The following is an 18,553-nucleotide window of genomic DNA, read 5'->3' as shown; positions in this document are numbered from 1 at the left end:
CAGCTCACACACACACACACACACACACACACACACACACACACACTCGGCAGTGGCTCTCAGACGGTGAATATCAGCCGTCTGAGCAGCAGCTGTTCCTGCAGCAGCTCTCTGAGCGCTGATAAGAGGACGCTCTGTGATTTTTCTATTTTTTATTTTCTAACTCGCGGCCGCTCGCTTTTTTTTCCCTCTTTTCATAATCACACGGCTCTCCCTCCATTTCCTCCTCTCTGTCTTTCTCTCAGCGCTTCGTTCTAATTTTAGAAGCATGGAACCTCGGGGAGCACTCTCCCAAAGCTATTTACGTCCTCGCCTCTCCTCCTCTTCCTCCTCCTCCTCCTCCTCCTCCTCCTCCTCCTCCTCCTCTCCTCTTCCTCTCGTCAGCCAGGAGGAGAACAGCATGAGGATCCTTTGATGCAGGCGAGCGGGGGAATTCTGCTTCTCCTCTGGATTTTCTGTTGTGTTGTCGAGAAGCGGCGAGGAGGCTGCAGCGACGAGATTTCATTCATCACCTCCTAATTTTGGTTTTGCGCGTCCAGTTTGACTCAGAGGTGTTCGGTGCAACTTTTTTTTCTGCAACAAAGCGTGCAGCGAAGAGCTCCGAGGACTCAAAGTGATGGAGACGGCTGAGCGGAAAGTCACATTTCAGGTCAAAGCAGCGTCCGTGTTTTCTTAAATGTGACACTCAAAGCTGCACATCTTTTTGATTTTTATTCACTCTTTTAACTCGGCAGAGAGGAGGATTTCTGGGAGGATTTTGTCCCATTGATTGGACATCACAAACTGGACAGCCGGGCAGGTTAATCTCAGAGGAAACTCAGAGGATACCTGCAAAAATCTGTAGCCGAAACCGGATATCTCTGCTGGATTACACAATAAAAGCACAGAGGAGGTCTCTGCCCTGAATTCTTGGTGATTTCTGAGTCAGTTTGAAGAACAGAAGCACAGGAAACCTTCACGAGTGTTAACAGATCGCTCGTTGATTGAATTAATCTGAGAGCGTCTCTGAGTGTGTGTGCGTCCTGAGCGGAGCCGAGCGGATGTCTCTGAGGGAGGACTGACTGTGACGGAGGGGAGCGCTGCCTCTCGTCCTGGCATGCTGTTGCATCCCACCGTGTCAGGATTGTGCGCCATGTTGCAGACCATCTATGAGACGGAGTCCTGTTTCTCCTCCGCCAGCGCCGACAGCCACCACCAGCCTCTGGAGCTCCTGAGCGGCGACAGGGGCTCCAGCGCCGCCATGCCCACCGCCGGTGAGTCATCTCAGGGAGAGGAGGGGAGGGGAGGAGGGGGCTGGAGGTTTGACGGAGCATCAGACTGTCAGAGAGGCTTCCTGTAGTCTCTCCGTGTTGTGTTTTGGTGCATCGCAGCAGCTGAGCGGTTATGAAACGCAGATGCGAGGAGGCGCTCGGAGGTTTAGATGCAGGGTGGAAGGACAGCAGCACGCCGCTGCAGGAAGTTAGTTATTGTAGTTTGACCCGCTCATCAACACGGTCAGCAGTTTGAGCTGCAGCAGCAGCTAAGACACAAAAGTCATGGACCCAGTTAACCCTTTGTGACCTGAACAAATTGGCTTGTTTTTTTTTCTAAAACACGAGAAGAAGGCGATAACTATAAAAGAGGAAATAATAAGAAAAATAGCCAGAAGGAAGTGAAAAAGTACAAGAAATTTACCTAAAAATGAACAAAAACATTCAAACAAAAATAGACAAGACAATGATCTGAAGAAAGTACAAAAAAATGTCTGACATACTTTAAATGTGTAATTTTTCTTGACAATTTCTCCTTTTTAATATCTGATAGTTTTTAAATATCTTTTTTAATGTCTCCTCACAGATTTTTTTAAAGTAATTTACTTCTCACCTTTTACTTTTTTTTGATGTATTCTGGACATTTCTTGACAAATTGCTCTTTGCTAATTTACTGAAAAACAGAGAAAATTCTTAATATACTAAAGTAAACGTGGTTCATGTTTAACAGCAGCAAAACTACAAAACATCTGTTCACAAACTCTTACACAACTCTGCAGACTAATCTTATTTATGCAGTTGGATGATCAGTGCTTCACAAACATGCAGTTTCACAGAAACATAAGAACAAGAAATACTTTTAAAAAAATACATAGCATGTATTTTGTTGTTTTTAAAATGTTGGCATTTTATTTTAGGTGAAACGTATCTGTTCTCTCCTCAAAGCCAGTCACCGTCGACAAAAACAGTAATTTTATCTCTCTGAACACACGAGCTGCTGCTCTGCTGCCTCCACAGATTGTTTGTGTTGTTGTGTGATTTTTCTTAATTCAAAGTGACTCCACACATCCCCTCAATAAACACAGAGCCCAGAGTAGAGGTGGCCTGGTGTGAAAATTTTCAAAACGAACACAATTTTGCCAGGTATCCTGCATGATTCAGCAGCAGCTCCTTAGTGGAAAATATAGACTATAACGTGTACAGACAACATGTCCCAACAGTGAGCATTGAACTCTCACGTCGCGTTATGTAAAAGCGGAGCTCTCTGTCCACACTGCACCCATTAAATACATTCCTAAACCACGTAGCTATCAGCTGTGCGCTCCAGATCAGACAGCAGACCTGATACTTAAAAGATGGTGAGCAGCTGACTTCACTTCTTTTTAAATCAGAAAACACACATTTTTTAATTATGATATTTACTGAAAATGACAAACGGGTAATGTTAGCTTAGCTTGTTTTTAGTGGTGATCATTTACCGCAGCAGAATCTTTCAGCGTCTCAGCGGTCTCTCTCCAGCCGTGAATCAGCCGGTCCTCGTCTACTGCGGCGCTTTCAAAGCGAGCGACAGATACATAAAGAAACAAGGTGTCTGATGAAAGTTCAGCTCAGACACCTGCAGCCAGGAAGGACAGCTCTTTGTCTGCTTCAAATCTAAAATGTTGACATGTTTTTGCAGTTTTTGTCTTTTAGATGAAGTAACTCTGTTCCTCTGATCAGCCCAAAAAGTAAACAAACATGTGCTGCTCTCCCCCCTCTGCTGAAATGTCTCTCTTTCGTGTTGATGTCACCGGCCGCCTCGCCTCAGCAGTTACTTACGTACAGTCTGTGTTACACGAGTTGCTCTGTTTGTAAATTTACAAACATATACGAATCACTCAAACTGTTTATTTCTAACACAGTTTGAATCACATGTAGTGCTGACTGAAGATAATTTCAACACGACATAGCGACACAAATGCCGGTTCAGCCATTTTGCATAAATTAAACCGGTTTAAGCTTGTACGCTGGACCAGCAAAACTGAAAATCATCCCAACTCTATCCCAAAGTTAGCACCGTTAGCCGGTAGCTCAGCCACCTCCATGTTGAGAGCCGTGTGCAGTCAGCTCTCACTCTCATTTAGAAATGTGCAGACTTCCTGTGACTGAGTGAACCAGATGTTGTCAGAGACGTTTGAAGGCTGGTGTAACAACAGACCGCATCCGCTGTGGATGACCTACAGCCTGCCAGCCCATAATACTCCTGACCCACCCTCCGTCTCCATAGCAACGCCACACATGTGACTGCTCGCTCTCTCTAAGCTTCTAATTTGTCTAAAGTACACACAGCCATTATACTATTTTTACCTCCCTCTCCTGCTCCGTTTTTCTCTCCCCCTCTCTCCCCCTCTCTCTCTCTCTCCCTCTCTCTCTCTCTCTCTCTCTCTCTCTCTCTCTCTCTCTCCCTCTCTCTCTCTCTCCCTCTCTCTCTCCCTCTCTCTCTCTCTCTCTCTCTCTCTCTCTCTCTCTCTCTCTCTCTCTCTCTCTCTCTCTCTCTCTCCCTCTCTCTCTCTCTCTCTCCCCCTCCATCTCGTGGCTTTTTTTAGTGTTTTGCAGGGCTGATGTCATGGTGCCTAGTTTTCTTTTAGCGGCGCAGAACGAAAAAGACAGAGAGAAGAGAAAAGAGGAATATTGGTTTCCAGAAATTTGTCCAGCAGCAGCTCCGTAAAATCACAGACACGCAAACAAACTGTGAGAAAAGTCAACAAACCTCACAACTAACTACATAGCAAACTACGCAAGTAACTACACAACACTGCACATCGAACTACTCAAGTAACTAAACAGCAAACTACACAACAAATTACACATCAAACGACATAACAAACTACACAACAAATGGCATCAAAAACTATACAACCAACTACACAACAAATTAAACAGCAAACTACACATCAACCTACCCAACAAACAGCATACAGCATACAGCAAACTACAAAAACAATTTAACAAACTACACATTAAACCTCAGATCAAACCTCACATTAAACTACACAGCAGACAGGACATCAAAAAGCATATCAAACTACACAAAATACACATCAAACTGCACAACAAACTACATAGACATTGATATGATTTTGTACTTTGATCAGCAGCTACATTGACTGTGACAGGTCACCTAGTGGAAATAGCATGTATTTCCTCCAGATGCCAAATATGGTCAAAATGACCTCATCAGGTGGAAAATAGTCAAAATGACAAATTCAGAGTCAAAAGCCCAGAATGACACCCAGAAATAATACAAGTCCTGTTTTTCTGCTCTGATGGCTGTGGGATCAAAAATGTCAGTTTGAATGGGTTTCAATGGAGCATTTTTGGACTTGAACAGTCTGAATGTAACTATTTAGTTTCCACAGTGTATTTTAGACTTATTGTAGGAGCTGAGCTGCAAATTCACTGATTACACTCAAATACACAATCTGGACTACATTTAGGACACATGCATCAACACACACACAGTTATCACAACATGGAGAGTGAAAAGCACCTAAAATGCTCCAAAACAGTTAGCAGGGTTATTTATTTATGTATTTTGTTGTTGTTGTTTGTGTTTTCAGTAATTTTTTTGTCACTTTTTGCCAATTATTAGGTCTTTTTATGTGAAGTTGCTTTTTCTCCATGTTTGCTCAGGTTTCAGAAGGTCAAATATCGGGGAAATTAATCTTTAGGAACATTCCTGAACTGGATAGATTCGGTCTTTTTGCTGCTGCAGCGAGCAAACATGACCGACTGAGATGCTGCCTCTTTGTCAGACTGTACGTTAGTGTGTGTGTGTGTGTGTGTGTGTGTGTGTTTACCAGACTATAAATGTCTTGAGTTTGACGTCAGACGCTGGCTGCTGTGGAATGCTGCTCTCCTGCCAAACAGACACACACACACTCACACAGGGACAGAGTGTGTGTTGTAGTGGAAGGGGAGACACGTGCGTCACAGTGAAACGCCAGAATATTTGTTTAGGTAATTTAGATGTTAGAGGCCGCACACACACACACACACACACACACACACACACACACACACACGGTCTTATTTATCTGCAGCTCTCTCAGTTTCGGGTTTTGAATCGACCACAGTGTGACTGAACGCTCACCAGCTTCTCTGCAGCCGTCTGTTTGCTGTAGAAAGAAGCGCTGTGACGGCGTCTTTGAGCTGTAACGTTGTCTTACCAACTGGCAATTTTTGGCTCTAAAAACGTTCTGAGAACGGTACAATGCGATGTTTTAGTAATGTTTTCAGTGGCAACTTTTCTTTTAGTTTCCAAAATGTTGTTTGTAAAGTTGGGTAACCTTCTCCACAAACATCGTCAGCATTTATAGGAACACTAACTGACATGATAAATATCCTTAAAACCTTCTTTGAATGTTAGATTCAGATGTCTTTAAACATTATTACAATGTGTCGGTAACATTAGAGAGTGTTGTGGGAGCATTACCTGCTAGCTGGGTTTGAGCTGTATCGGTGTGTTTTTGCTTTAATAGGGATTTTTTTGCAGTAATGTGTCTTTTCACTTTAATGGTGTCTTTTCACTTTAATGGTGTCTTTTCGCGTGATTTTTATTTTTTTGCTGTAATAGTGTCTTTGAGCTTTAACAGTTTTTTTTTCTCGCTGAGACTGATTTGTTCATTTTGAGATAACCCGCTGATTTTCTCCGCCATCGAGCTGTAACAATGTTTCTTTGCTGTAATGGTGTCTTTGAGCTGTAACGGTGTCTTTGAGCTGTAACGGTGTCTTTGTCTTTGAGCTGTAACGGTGTCTTTTTGCTGTTACGGTGTCTTTGAGCTGTAACGGTGTCTTTTCGCTGTTACGGTGTCTTTTTGCTGTTACGGTGTCTTTGAGTTGCGGCTGATGTTTCCCTCTTAGGTTGAAGATCTGAGATGATGAAATCTTTCCTTCATCTCGGTCGTCACAATCCTCCCGTAACGAGCTTGGCCTGATTTTGGCTGTTGGCGTTTGATGAGCTTAGAGCCCACGTGGGCCGCAGGAGCGGAGGGGGCGTGTCTCAGTGCAGGGGGACCAATCGGAGCGTCCACTGCCCTGTGGAGACAGGTCAGAGGTCAGACGACAGCGCAGGTTCTTCCTAATTGAATTTCCTCTCTGGCCGTCAGACGGTGAGAGCCTGACATCCCAACACTGATCCAGTATCAGGGTCAGCTGAGGCCAGCAGAGCACCGGCAGGTCAGGGTCAGCGCTCTGCTCAAGGGCACGTCGACAGGTGCAGAGCCCCTACACACACACACACACACACACTGAAATGCCATACGTGCAGCGCTCAGTGCTCCTCGTCACGCTGCTGGCGTCTGTATCAGAGCGTAAACGTGCGGCGCTCCGACTGCAAAGAGCGAGCTGACTGCAGCACCTACAGGAGAAAGTGTTGGACACACACCTGGACCAGGTGGCGAGAACTCTGTGAACGAGACCAATCTGTTCATTTTGAGGTGATCTGCTGATTTTTCCCCCATCGGCCAGTTGATTCGTTAATGCAGTGATTCTCAACTTCTGTTGCGCGGGGCAAATCTGGCCCCTGACAGGGCCCCAAGTGGCCCACAACCATTTTCTAATTCACAAAAAAAAAAAAGTGATTCACACTGTGAATAGTTTTTGTCCTTTTTAGTCTCCATAAGGTGTCAGAGACATAAAACAGCATCAAAAAAGAGCCAGTGGAGGATCCCCCACACCCCCGACAGAGGACACAGCTGAGACACTGATGTCCTAAAATACCAGAAAAATCCTTAAAATCTTAGAAATATCCTCAAATCTTAGAAATGCTGTAAAATCCTGGAAATTTCTAGAACTGTCAACGACTAGATCGACTAAATCTGAAAGACGACTGACCCCTGACCTCCTGTATTTTGTAAATGTGGCCCCTCGTCCCAATCTGGGCCCCGCTGTCGGACAGAGGGTGAATCAGTGCTAAGCTAAGCTGAGTTCCTGCCTGTTACTCTATCACAGCTCCTCTGAATGAAACGGCAACTCTGTGTGTGTGTGTGTGTGTGTGTGTGTGTGTGTGTGTGTGTGTGTGTGTGTGATGTAATGGTCTGACAGCATTTTCCTGACTAATCAGTGTCTCTGTGTGTCCTGCAGTGGTGGAGGTGAAGAGCAGCCTGCCGTCGGGCATGCAGAGCCCCGTAGGAGCAGCCGGCGAGCAGAGAGGAGGAGGAGGAGGAGGAGGAGAAGGAGGTGAGTCCCTGTTTTAGAGGAGGTGGTGGGTGGATCAGTGGACCGTCTCAGAGGTGTGAGGCGACCCTGACAGTCTGCGTGGGTTCGAGAGCAACTTCAAGCTCAAATCCATCTGCGTTTTATTTCTCAGTTGGCAAAAAGCAGTGACGAACGTTTGACCGCTGACGGAAACAAAAACCAAAAGAGTCCGTCTCATTCTCATGAGTGCAACATCTCAAGGACGCCTTGAGGGAATTTTTCCCGATTTGGCACAAACGTTCGCGGAGCTTTAACGATGAACTGATGAGATTTTGGCGGTCAGATCAGCATGACCTCGTCTTTCTCATTCTTGTGAATCATAGGCTAAAGCTTACGGTCACTGTGACCTTGTCTTTCTCATTATAATAAGCACAATATCTAAAGAACACCTTGAAACACCTAAAAAAAAAGTGGTTTTTTGTTAAATTTGGCACAAACGCTCACTCGGACTTACTGATCTGAACAGAATTTGGTGGTCAAATCAATCAATTTACTTGCATAGCTGTTTTTCATTCTAACAAACTATAACACAAAGTGCTTCATACAATACACACACACGCACAGACAGCATGTGAATAAAAACACAATAAACGTCACAAATCACATAAAAATCACTAAAAAGGATGAAACGGATTAAATAGCAAACAAATCTGCAACCAGTGAAAAAATGCAACAGAAGAAAAGACGACAATAAAAAACAATAATATCAATAAATAACAGTCATGTCTGTGAATTAACCAAAGCAGGAACACCGTACGGTATTATCCAGCGTACACTTAAATAGATCTACAGACGGAGTTAAGAAAGGACAGCAACCTACAGATCCTCCAGAAGAAAACGGGACAGAAATGAAAGTTCAAATGTTGAAGTTTTAGTGATAAGAAATGAACATGAAAGCTCTATAAAAATGTCTGTTGAGACAACAGCTAACGTACGTTCATTCCTAGAACCTCGTGTGGCTGAAGACTTAAAATTATTTTATTATTTTTATTATTTAGATTTTTTTTAATGTATTTATTTCAATGACTACTCTATATGAAATACATACCCCAGGTAATTAATACTGCTCTTCTCCATGTGCCATTTGTCTTTATGTGTTGTTACTGTTTACTGTTACTATACTTTTAGGATCTCAGAGTAATTTTAAATGATTTTAAAGTTTTAGATTAGTTAAGTTAGTTAAGTTGCAGGATGAAATTTTCTTTTGTAAACTTGTACATCTTCTAATGTCTACTTACAAGCTGTGAACAGCTGATCAGGGTTTCCCATTTCATACGACTAATTTTACTTAAAATCATGTTTCTATTTATCTTTTTTATTGCCTCTGTGAATAAAGTGTGAATGAATGAGGAGAAAAAAGCGATGTAATCAGGATGAGTAAAGGTGCTGTTTTTGCAGGTGGTGGTCCAGGAGAAAGCCCAGGAGGAGGTGGAGGTGGAGGAGGAGGCCCGGTGGACCTGCGGACGGAGCCCAGGGTGGGCTCTCTGTCTGCGGGCGCGGCGGCGGTGGACACGGCCATGAGAGAGCAGCAGCTCCAGCAGGAACTCGTGCTGCTCAAACAGCAGCAGGAGCTGCAGAAACAGCTGCTGTTCGCCGAGTTTCAGAAGAAACACGAAGTCCTCACCAGACAGCACGAAGTCCAGCTGCAGGAGCACCTGAAGGTAGGCGACAGGTATCCGACCGCCCATCACGCACGCACCTTGTCCTGACGGTCGCCACCGTAACGTGTGTGTGTTTGTGTGAAGCAACAACAGGAGCTGCTGGCGGCGAAGCGGCAGCAGGAGCTGGAGCAGAAGAGGAAACTGGAGCAGCAGAGACACGAGGAGCAGGAGAAACATCGACTGGAGCAGCAGCTGCTGCTGCTGAGGAACAAGGAGAAAGGCAAAGAGAGTGAGTGACACAAGGCGGGTCTCCATCAACACTCAAACCGCGCAAACTGAAATTGCAAATACAAAATACGCCTAATGGAAACACGTCAGTTCAGAAAAAACTCGCTTTATCGCAAAAAGGTTTTTATGCTCGCATGAGGCGGTATTTCAGGTGATCACAAAACTACAGTGGAAACACTTTTTTTTGTCTTTTCTAGCTCATATGATGTATAACAGCGGGTGGTGGGGATGAGACCCGCCATTAAACCCAAAGAAGAAGAAAAAGTCACGTGACATTCTACGAAAGGAAGAGACTGAGATCTTCTTCACTCTGATACGAGACAAAGAAATAACGGCGATGTTAAATCGGCTTTATTGACCGGCTGCAATAGAAATAATCCTGTTAATGTTTTGAACATCCATCGCCATGGTTACCAGGATGTTATAGTGAGAGAAAAGCCACGTAACATCGGGAGAAAAGTCGGAAAACATAACAAACGCAGCAACCGGCAATCGCGTTTTATCGGATTTTTGAAAATATCACTTAAGTTTTGCGCAAATCTGTGATGGAAACCCACCTAGTGACAGATTTGGTGTGAATGCAGCATGAGTGCAGAATGTGGACCGGATCAGCCGGACCGTTTTCCACAATCCAAAATGGGTCCGGCTCTGCAAGACTAATCACTACCATGCTGAGCACGTGTTTACTGTCTCTGTGAGACGCTGCTTCTGTCCCCTGATGACTCTTTGGTGTTTTTTGGAAGGTGCCATCGCCAGCACAGAGGTGAAGCTGAAGCTGCAGGAGTTCCTCCTCAATAAGAAAGAGCCCGGCATCGGCGGACTGAACCATTCCTTCTCCCCAAAGTGCTGGTGAGGTTCTGCAGAAAATCAGCCCGTCACATGACACACTGACTCGCTCTGATCTGAACTCATCGCTGGTTCCCAAACTGGATCACCAGAGCTGCGCAGGGTTCCCGCAGATCCTGAGAAAGTCTTCATTTAAATCATATTTAACCTTCTAAAAAGGCATAAATTCATTAATATGAAAATAAGGCTTTAATTGGTATAAAATGTCTTAAATTAATCTTTCAAAATTTTAAAAATGCTTAGAAAATTGGAATTTTATTTAAAAACAAACAGATATTGCAGTGCAAAAGCTCAAAATAATGGGTTACATAAAAAAATATTAAAAAAATATAATCACTGAATGCAGTGATACATCAGCATCACCAAACTTTCATTATTAATGTTACAATAAATAACGACACGCCCACTTCCTGTTCACAAACTCTGCTTCTTACAGCTAAACGGGGCGTTAAAACCTGTTGATAAAAACATTTTTGGCAGAAATAGGCGGTGCAGGGACATCATCTAAACCTGCCTCGTTTTACCGATTGATGGGATTTCGGTCGGACTTTGAGAGGGTCTGTCTCTTGGTGCACGTCTTTAGGTTTTGTCGGCGGTGGTGGCGCCGTTTGCAGGCAATGAAAAAATGCAAATGTTGAGCCTGTAGTTCGAGCAACGCCACAAAGAGCCAACAAAACTACTTGTTTTGCATCATCCAGGGAGTGAAGGAGGAATGTCCGGGCATCGGTTAGAAGGAGAGAAGTTTACTGATGTTAACTTTCACAAACCACCGTCATCGTTTCGACAAAGCTGCAAAGTGTTTTACAACACGAGGCGCCGACGCCACGTCATAAATGCAGAAACATGGCGGGAAAAGTCAATGTTTGCTCAATGGGAATAAACTTTTTTATTAATTCACGTATTAAATATTAACTTTTGATCACATGTAAAGTGCAAAATTGTATCAATGTTAACTGCAGCTCATGTAGAGAGACAATATAAATCATATTTTACATAAATATATATCAGCCTCTGGTTTAAACGCTCTCAGCATTAAAATGCAGCCCAGCTTCTCCTTAGCTTCCATGTTGTTCCCACTTTACGACCTCAGAGCTCATCAACACAACAGAGTCGGAAGAACAACTTCCCAACTCCGAAACTACGACCTTCTGACGTCACATGAACGCAGCATAAATCCAGATTAACAGGAAATAACAGGAGAGGCATTCTGGGAAATGACAACATGAAGATGACTTCACTGAATCTTCAGAGACTGTTTCACCACACAGTTAACTCACTCTGTCCCTGTGTGTGTGTGTGTGTGTGTGTGTGTGTGTGTGTGTGTGTGTGTGTGTGTGTGTGTGTGTGTGTGTTTGCAGGGGAGCCCAGCACACCTCCCTGGAGCAGGGCTCTCCTCCACAGAGTAACACCCCGGGAACTCCTCCCTCCTACAAACTGCCCCCTCTGCTGGGGAACTACGAGGGCAAAGACGACTTCCCGCTCCGCAAGACAGGTAGGACACACACACACACACACACAAACACACACAGACACAGATAGACAGCGGGTGTGTGTATGTGTGGTTTGATGAGGGATTATGCGGAGGAGGTACAGTGTGATGTGTTTATATATATGTGTGTGTATGTATGTGCGTGAGTGTGACTCATCTGCGAAGAGGAAGCCTAAACCTGGAGATAACACACGCACACACCCACACACACACACACACACACACACACACACACACACACACACACACACACACACACACACACACGCACACACACACACACACACACACACACTGTTTCAGATATAACGGATGCCATGTGAAAGTATTTCTCTGAATGTGTCGATGTAAAGAAAGAGTTAGGACAGCTCAGACGCCAGAAGAAAATGTTGGCATCGTCGGTGTCTGCAAACCGCTGATGCGTTACGTTTAGCATGTTTCAAACGTTGAATATCAACGTTAATAAACAGGCACGTAGTGTCCGAGCTGACTTCACCATCAGGTTTTGGTATTTATAAATCTATACTGGTTGGCACGTCTCTGCTGTTGCACGTTTTATGGTGTCATATCGCCCAGCCAAACTGTTGTTGTAGTCGACAAGGGTTGTAATTTGTTTTTGCTTCATATATAAAAAAGTGATTAAAACTCAAAATGTGGAAAATAGCACCACTTATTTTTATGTTAATTACATGGGTTAGCAGTTTTCTAAATCTTTCTCTGAGGAAGTTGGATTCATGAGATCACGCGAGAATCCAGCCCTGATTTTCCACAGAGCCGGCCCTGAGTAGCTGCCACAGTAGAAATGATGTTTGCTGAATCTCGATGGACACGTTTCTCCTGCCACTCGGTTTATCCGGTCCGATCGGCCGACTCTGCTCCTGGATCCTCTTTAGGCAGCTTAAACCAATCAAACCTGGACGCTTCTTCCTCTTCCTGCTTTCTGTCCTTAACCTTGACTTTTAAACCAAAGCTTCCTCAAAATACACCAGCAGGCAGACTGCAGCCAAAATGTAACGGAGGATTACCAGACAGCCTCCTGCATCCGCCCCGATAGTCTCCTGCTGGCAAATCACCAGACGCCTTAACCCTGTAAACCTGAGCAAGTGGTTTGGTTCCTTCCAAAAGGAGGGGGGGGGGGGCAGGAAATGTCCCACAAATTACGTTAAAAAGGCGGAAAAAAGGAACAGATGACAAAAAAGACCTGAAAATTACCTTTAAAAAGGGAGAATTATTAGAAAATTCATCGAGCTGAGCCGTCTTCCTGTCTCCAGTCTCAGAGCCCAACCTGAAGGTGCGATCGCGGTTGAAGCAGAAAGTGGCGGAGAGGCGGAGCTCTCCGCTCCTTCGCAGGAAGGACGGGACCGTCATCAGCACCTTTAAGAAGAGAGCCATAGAGATATCAGGTAAACACACACTGCACATCCTGACAGGACAGTCTGTGAACCCCTGACCCGAACCCTCCTAACCCGAATCACAAAGGTGGAAAACAGTCAGAAAACTTACGTGTAAATACTGTTTCTGATAACACACGAGACATTTGATGAATTAACTTAAATTCAGTTCAGTAGGCTTTATTGACACGATACCGGCCATGTGTTGCAAAAGCTCAGTTACAGTTAAACTGTGAATAAAATTAACAGCTGATCACATGAATAATAATAATAATAATTAAATAAGTAAACAAAATAGAATACTGTACATCAAGTCCATATATTCAAACATATCTCACGTCCCACATGTTCACCTGTAAACGCATTTTGGATGTGACTGTACGTCACTTTTATAGATTTGCTGTATAAGTAACAAGTAACGTTTGTTTTGGGTCAATAAAGAAACAAAATATCAATAAAAGCCACAGGTATCAGTTCATTAAAACAGAAAACTACATGGAGGAGAGGAGTAAATGAAAAGGCAGAGTGTGAGCTGTGAGCAGATGAGCTCCAGCTGTTGTGTGTGTGCGTCTGCAGACTGTGTGTGTGTGTGTGTGTGTGTGTGTGTGTGTGTGTGTGTGTGTATGCGTGTTATTGATCTGCCTTGTATGTACTTTAGTTCAGTTTTAGTCAATAAAGAGACGATTAATGACACTTTCTCTGTCTCTGTCCCTCTGTGTGTCTCTGGACCAGTCTCCTCTCTCTGTAACAGCGCTCCGGGTTCAGGTCCCAGCAGTCCCAACAGTTCCAATTCGGCTATCGCCAACGGCAACACGGGGTCTGTCCCCAACATACAGACTGAGGTACACACGCACACACTTTATTGTTTAAAGGTTAACTCACAGACACTTGTGGTGCACCAGCTGGTTTTCATAAAGGCCACTCAGCTCGAGCTTGTCACCTGCAGCTCACTGTGGCCCCAAAAAAATACAGAATAATTACATTTCAGCATCACAAATACTAGTTTTTAAAATGTTTTCTTAAAATTATAATTGTATGTTCACCCAGGAAAAATGCTGCTGTAATCATCAGGCAAGTTTCCCAAAGATTTATTTTCCTAAAAAGTGCTTCTTTGAATAAATTATTGTTTTGTTCATAACAAAACTCAGCATTATGAGAAAATGCGACTCTGTTATTGAAAAAAGATCTGATTAACCCTTTGAAACCAGGAGTGACTTCACTTCTCTGTCACAAGTAAACCTGAGCAAATGATTGCAGTTTCTTTCAAAAACGTGAGAAAAAAAGGCAACGACAAAATTAGTGCACAAATTAAGAAAATTAGAGATTTTTTTTTTTTTTAAAGTTAGGGATAAAAGCTATATTTTATTTATTTTTAATTTATTTATATTCATTTTTCTTGTACTTTTTACTATTTATTTAAATTACTATTTTTGAAAGAAATCAAGCCATTTTTTCAGGTTTCAAAGGGTTAACAGTTTCCAGTAGCTCTTATGATATGTAGAGTATTGTCTTTGGACAATGTTTAACTTTACAGATTAAATTGCGCTCAGTTTTGACTGTTTTCTCAGTATTTCTTTACTTTTAGAGCAGTTTATCAGTAGTCAGAGTTGGACTTCTGTTTAAACATCCAGGAAATCAGTTGATTTGAACATTTTATTTGTACATTTACGAAACAAATGTGGACCGAAGCTCTTTAAAAACAAAATAAAATGCATCAAAATTTAAACAGAAATTAGTTGGTAAATATCTGCAGCAAACAAAATTGAAATGATTTTATCGTTATATTGATTTATATCGTGTCGCTGCAGAAAAACGTCACTTGTTCGTTTATTGAATAATGAGGAATAATGAGGCTTATAATTAATTCATCCCAACACGAGCAGGTCAAGTTTTTTATGAAGTCTGAAGTGCGAAAGTGAAGTGTGATCAAACAGCTGATTACTGACAGATGTGTTTGACGCGGTTTTTATCAGCTAGTTAATGAAATTGTCTTTAAACGTCCTAAAGAGACGAGGATTCACAGAGAGAGACGAGCGACCGTTAAACTCACTGAAACTCTCTCGCTCTGTGTCTGCAGCTGAGGTCTCTCCACCAGACGCTGGGGGCTGATGGGACATTGAGTCCTTTGAATCTCTACACCTCGCCCTCCCTGCCAAATATCTCCCTGGGCCTCCCCGCCAACACACACATCACGGTGGGTCACACACACATTTTCATCCAAACAACATGTTAACACACAACAGCAGCTCGTACAGAAAAAAGTCCTCATGAAACAGTAGTGTGGTCGTGACTGTGGAATTTGAAAGTAGGAATTTCCAAGCTTGGAAAAGTTAAAAAAAAAAAATAAAAAAAAAATTGGGTTGTTTGTTGTGGGCATCGGCTTCACAAATAAGTTTTTTTAAAGAAAACATTTTAGCCTTTTTCAATATTTTTAATTTGATGATGTTTAAAAAAGTAAAGAAACATTTTAAGTTTTTTTTCTTTTTATCTCTCAAATTTTTTGTTGATTTTTTTTTTTCTTTTAAAAAATCTTCAATTTTTAAAGGAAACTTTTTCCACCTTTGAAAGTTTTTTGCAATTATTTTTCTTCAAAAGTTTTGGCAGTTTCTTTTATTTTTTTATTTTAAGAAAAACCAGCTAGCCAGAAGATTGCTATGCATATTTTTTTTTTGCCACAAATGACCATTTATCAGCTAGAAATTGACAAAAACAGAAATTATCAACAGTTTGTTGACATTTACAGAAGCTGTTCCTCTTTGCGTTAGCTGCTAACTGCTAACAGCTGCTTTTTGAATCTCCCGCGGTGGGTCACACTCTGAACACCCCGTCAGAACGATGATCGAGGGGATTACCTGTTACTTTGTATTTGGGGAACTTGAATAAAAGTTTCTTGTTCCTGCAGGCCCCTCAGAAGCTGTCCACCCAGCAGGAGGCCGAGCGTCAAGCCATCCAATCACTGCGAGGGGGCGGAGCTCTGACAGGGAAGTTTCTCTCCACGTCCTCCTTACCTGCAGGTAGACCTCGACATCACTCATCATTTATTCTGCTTTAATTATCACAATAAACGAGTAAAATCTCACACAGCATCTCTTCATGTCATAATGTTTGTTTGCAGGGGTGGGGCATGAGGTGGAGACTCCGCCCCCCAGCTCTCACTCCGCCCATTCCTCTTTACTTCAACACGTTCTGCTGCTGGAGCAGGCCCGACAGCAGACCGCCATGCTCGCTGGTACACACACATACACACACACACACACACACACACACACACACACACACACACACACACACACGAGTGCACTAACATCCATGTTCGTGTCCGTCCAGTGTCCAACCCTGTATCTGCTCTGTCCTTCCACCCACTCAGTCCCCATGTACAGCCAGTCGCCGCTGGTTACGGCGGAGAGAGGCGTGTCTGGCGGCATGCGGGCGGTCAATAAGTTGCCTCGCCATCGGCCGTTGGCTCGGACCCAGAGTGCACCTCTGCCCCAGTCCCCCCAAGCCCTGCAGCAGCTGGTGGTTCAGCAGCAACACCAGCACTTCCTGGAGAAACACTACAAGGTTCACACGCTCACACGTCTGTACACTTTCACACCCGTTCACACACATTCACACTGTCATACAGGCTCACACGCACACATCTGTACACTTTCACACCCGTTCACACACATTCACACTGTCATACAGGCTCACACGCACACATCTGTACACTTTCACACACGTTCACACACATTCACACTGTCATACAGGCTCACACGCACACGTTGCTCACACGTATTCAGGCATTCACACACATTCACATGTTCATATACACATACACATTCACACACGTTTACACGCGCATTCACACATTCACACATGCACAAACGCTCACACGCACTAACGTGACCTTGTCTGTGTAGATGCTGTCAAAGGGGGCGGAGCTTCCCAGACCGCCGCCCACCCACCCAGAGGAGACAGAGGAGGAGCTTACGGAGACCAATGACATGCAGGAGGACGATGAAGGGGCGGGGCTTCACAGGTGACATCACTGACTGACTCACGATGGATTGTTATCGATACCCGTGAACCTTTTCTGACTGTTGCTCTGACCAATCAGGCTGCAGAAGGAGGGGTCAGATGACAGCACGCCCTCCTCTGAGCTGCTCGGCGTGCACCTGAGGGGGGAGGAGGAGCACGGGAGCGTGCACGTGAAAGGGGAGAGCACAGAGAGCGAGCTGGACGAAGAGGAGGAGGACGACGACGTGGTCCAGCTGAGGGACGGAGACGAAGAGGAGAGAGGGAGCTACACACAGGTGAGTGCTCCTCCTTTATCAGCCGGGCGCACGAGTCCCGCCTCCACGGGCCGCCGCCGAACGACCGCCAACTTACTCCTCCACACCAAAACCAGCGAAATTCAACAATTCCTAATACTCCAAAAACTGCAGTTAAAAATGTAGGACATTGCTAGGATTTTAGGACAATTATAGGATTTTAGGACATTTCTGGGATTTAAAGACACTTCTAAGTTTTTTGGACATATCTGGGACTTTACCATGTTTCTAGGATTTTAGGACATTTCTAGGATTTTAGGACAGTTATAGGATTTTAGGACATATCTGGGATTTAAGAATGTTTCTAGAATTTTCTGGCATTACTATGATTTTGGGATGTTACTGGGATTTTAGGACGTTTAAAGGACTTTCGGACAGTTCTAGGATTTTAGGACATTTCTAGGATTTTCAGACGTATCTGTGATTTTACGTCATTTCTTGGATTTTTGGGAGAATTGTAGGATTTTAGGTCTTTCTAAGATGTTTTGGCATTTCTAGGAGTGTAGGACGTTTCTAGGGGTCCAGGGGGGATGGACAAGGGGTCCTGGAGCTCCTCTGACGGGGGTGTGGGGGCTCAGAGGTCTGCAGTCTGTGTTAAACTCGGGAGACGTTTGTTACGCAGCATCATCTTCCCACAGAGGGATGAATCACACAGATGCATCATCGTCCGTCCTCCTGCAGCTCGCTCTGTTACAGATGTTGCCGTGTGTCAGATTTCTGAATCATCGCAGCGAACGCTCGGCAGCTCGTCACTTCGGTCCGAACCTCAGATAACTTGAGGTGGTTTTCACCCGCGCAGCATTATTGTTTTCACACATCCTGAGCCGCAGAGTGTTTGAGTTTTTCTGCAGCTTCTTCACAGAAACGACGCTGAAGCCTCGGTGAGCTCAGCGCACGACGTGATTATTATAAGCACACACCTTCGAATAACCGAAGTTTGACAAGGTGTCACAGAAAAGACACAATGTGCTTCAATAACTAGCTCACAAAAAAATGTTACATCGGAAGTTTGCTGAAATTTTAAGTTTAAATATGCAAATAAGGCAGGATCTAATTAACCCTTAGTCAAGGCAAGTCAAATTTATTTATAAAGCCCATAGTGACTGACATTTTAGGCGCTTTTCACTCTTCAGTTTTT

At 43.8% G+C, this 18,553-nt stretch overlaps 1 protein-coding gene across 1 annotated transcript in view; it reads left to right on the top strand.

Moving 5' to 3' along the window:
* The window catches only part of hdac5 (histone deacetylase 5), a 46,148-nt gene that overhangs the window by 9,744 nt on the left and 17,851 nt on the right, over nucleotides 1–18,553 (top strand). The window contains exons 3-16 of the mRNA XM_088069310.1: nucleotides 385–1,253; nucleotides 7,374–7,469; nucleotides 8,886–9,148; nucleotides 9,233–9,377; nucleotides 10,120–10,225; nucleotides 11,581–11,714; nucleotides 12,983–13,114; nucleotides 13,835–13,944; nucleotides 15,180–15,296; nucleotides 16,005–16,116; nucleotides 16,218–16,331; nucleotides 16,470–16,663; nucleotides 17,005–17,123; nucleotides 17,202–17,397. Coding sequence (XP_087925436.1) covers nucleotides 1,097–1,253; nucleotides 7,374–7,469; nucleotides 8,886–9,148; nucleotides 9,233–9,377; nucleotides 10,120–10,225; nucleotides 11,581–11,714; nucleotides 12,983–13,114; nucleotides 13,835–13,944; nucleotides 15,180–15,296; nucleotides 16,005–16,116; nucleotides 16,218–16,331; nucleotides 16,470–16,663; nucleotides 17,005–17,123; nucleotides 17,202–17,397 — 1,995 coding nt within the window. The 5' untranslated portion in view covers nucleotides 385–1,096. The remainder of the gene's footprint in view (nucleotides 1–384; nucleotides 1,254–7,373; nucleotides 7,470–8,885; nucleotides 9,149–9,232; nucleotides 9,378–10,119; nucleotides 10,226–11,580; nucleotides 11,715–12,982; nucleotides 13,115–13,834; nucleotides 13,945–15,179; nucleotides 15,297–16,004; nucleotides 16,117–16,217; nucleotides 16,332–16,469; nucleotides 16,664–17,004; nucleotides 17,124–17,201; nucleotides 17,398–18,553) is intronic.

The sequence above is a fragment of the Plectropomus leopardus genome, chromosome 18, assembly GCF_026936395.1.
Source record: "Plectropomus leopardus strain MGB_pleo_1.0 chromosome 18, ASM2693639v1, whole genome shotgun sequence".
NCBI lineage: Eukaryota > Metazoa > Chordata > Actinopteri > Perciformes > Serranidae > Plectropomus > Plectropomus leopardus.
The sequence above is the reverse complement of the archived record's forward strand: the minus strand, read 5'-3'. Positions and strand labels throughout refer to the sequence as shown.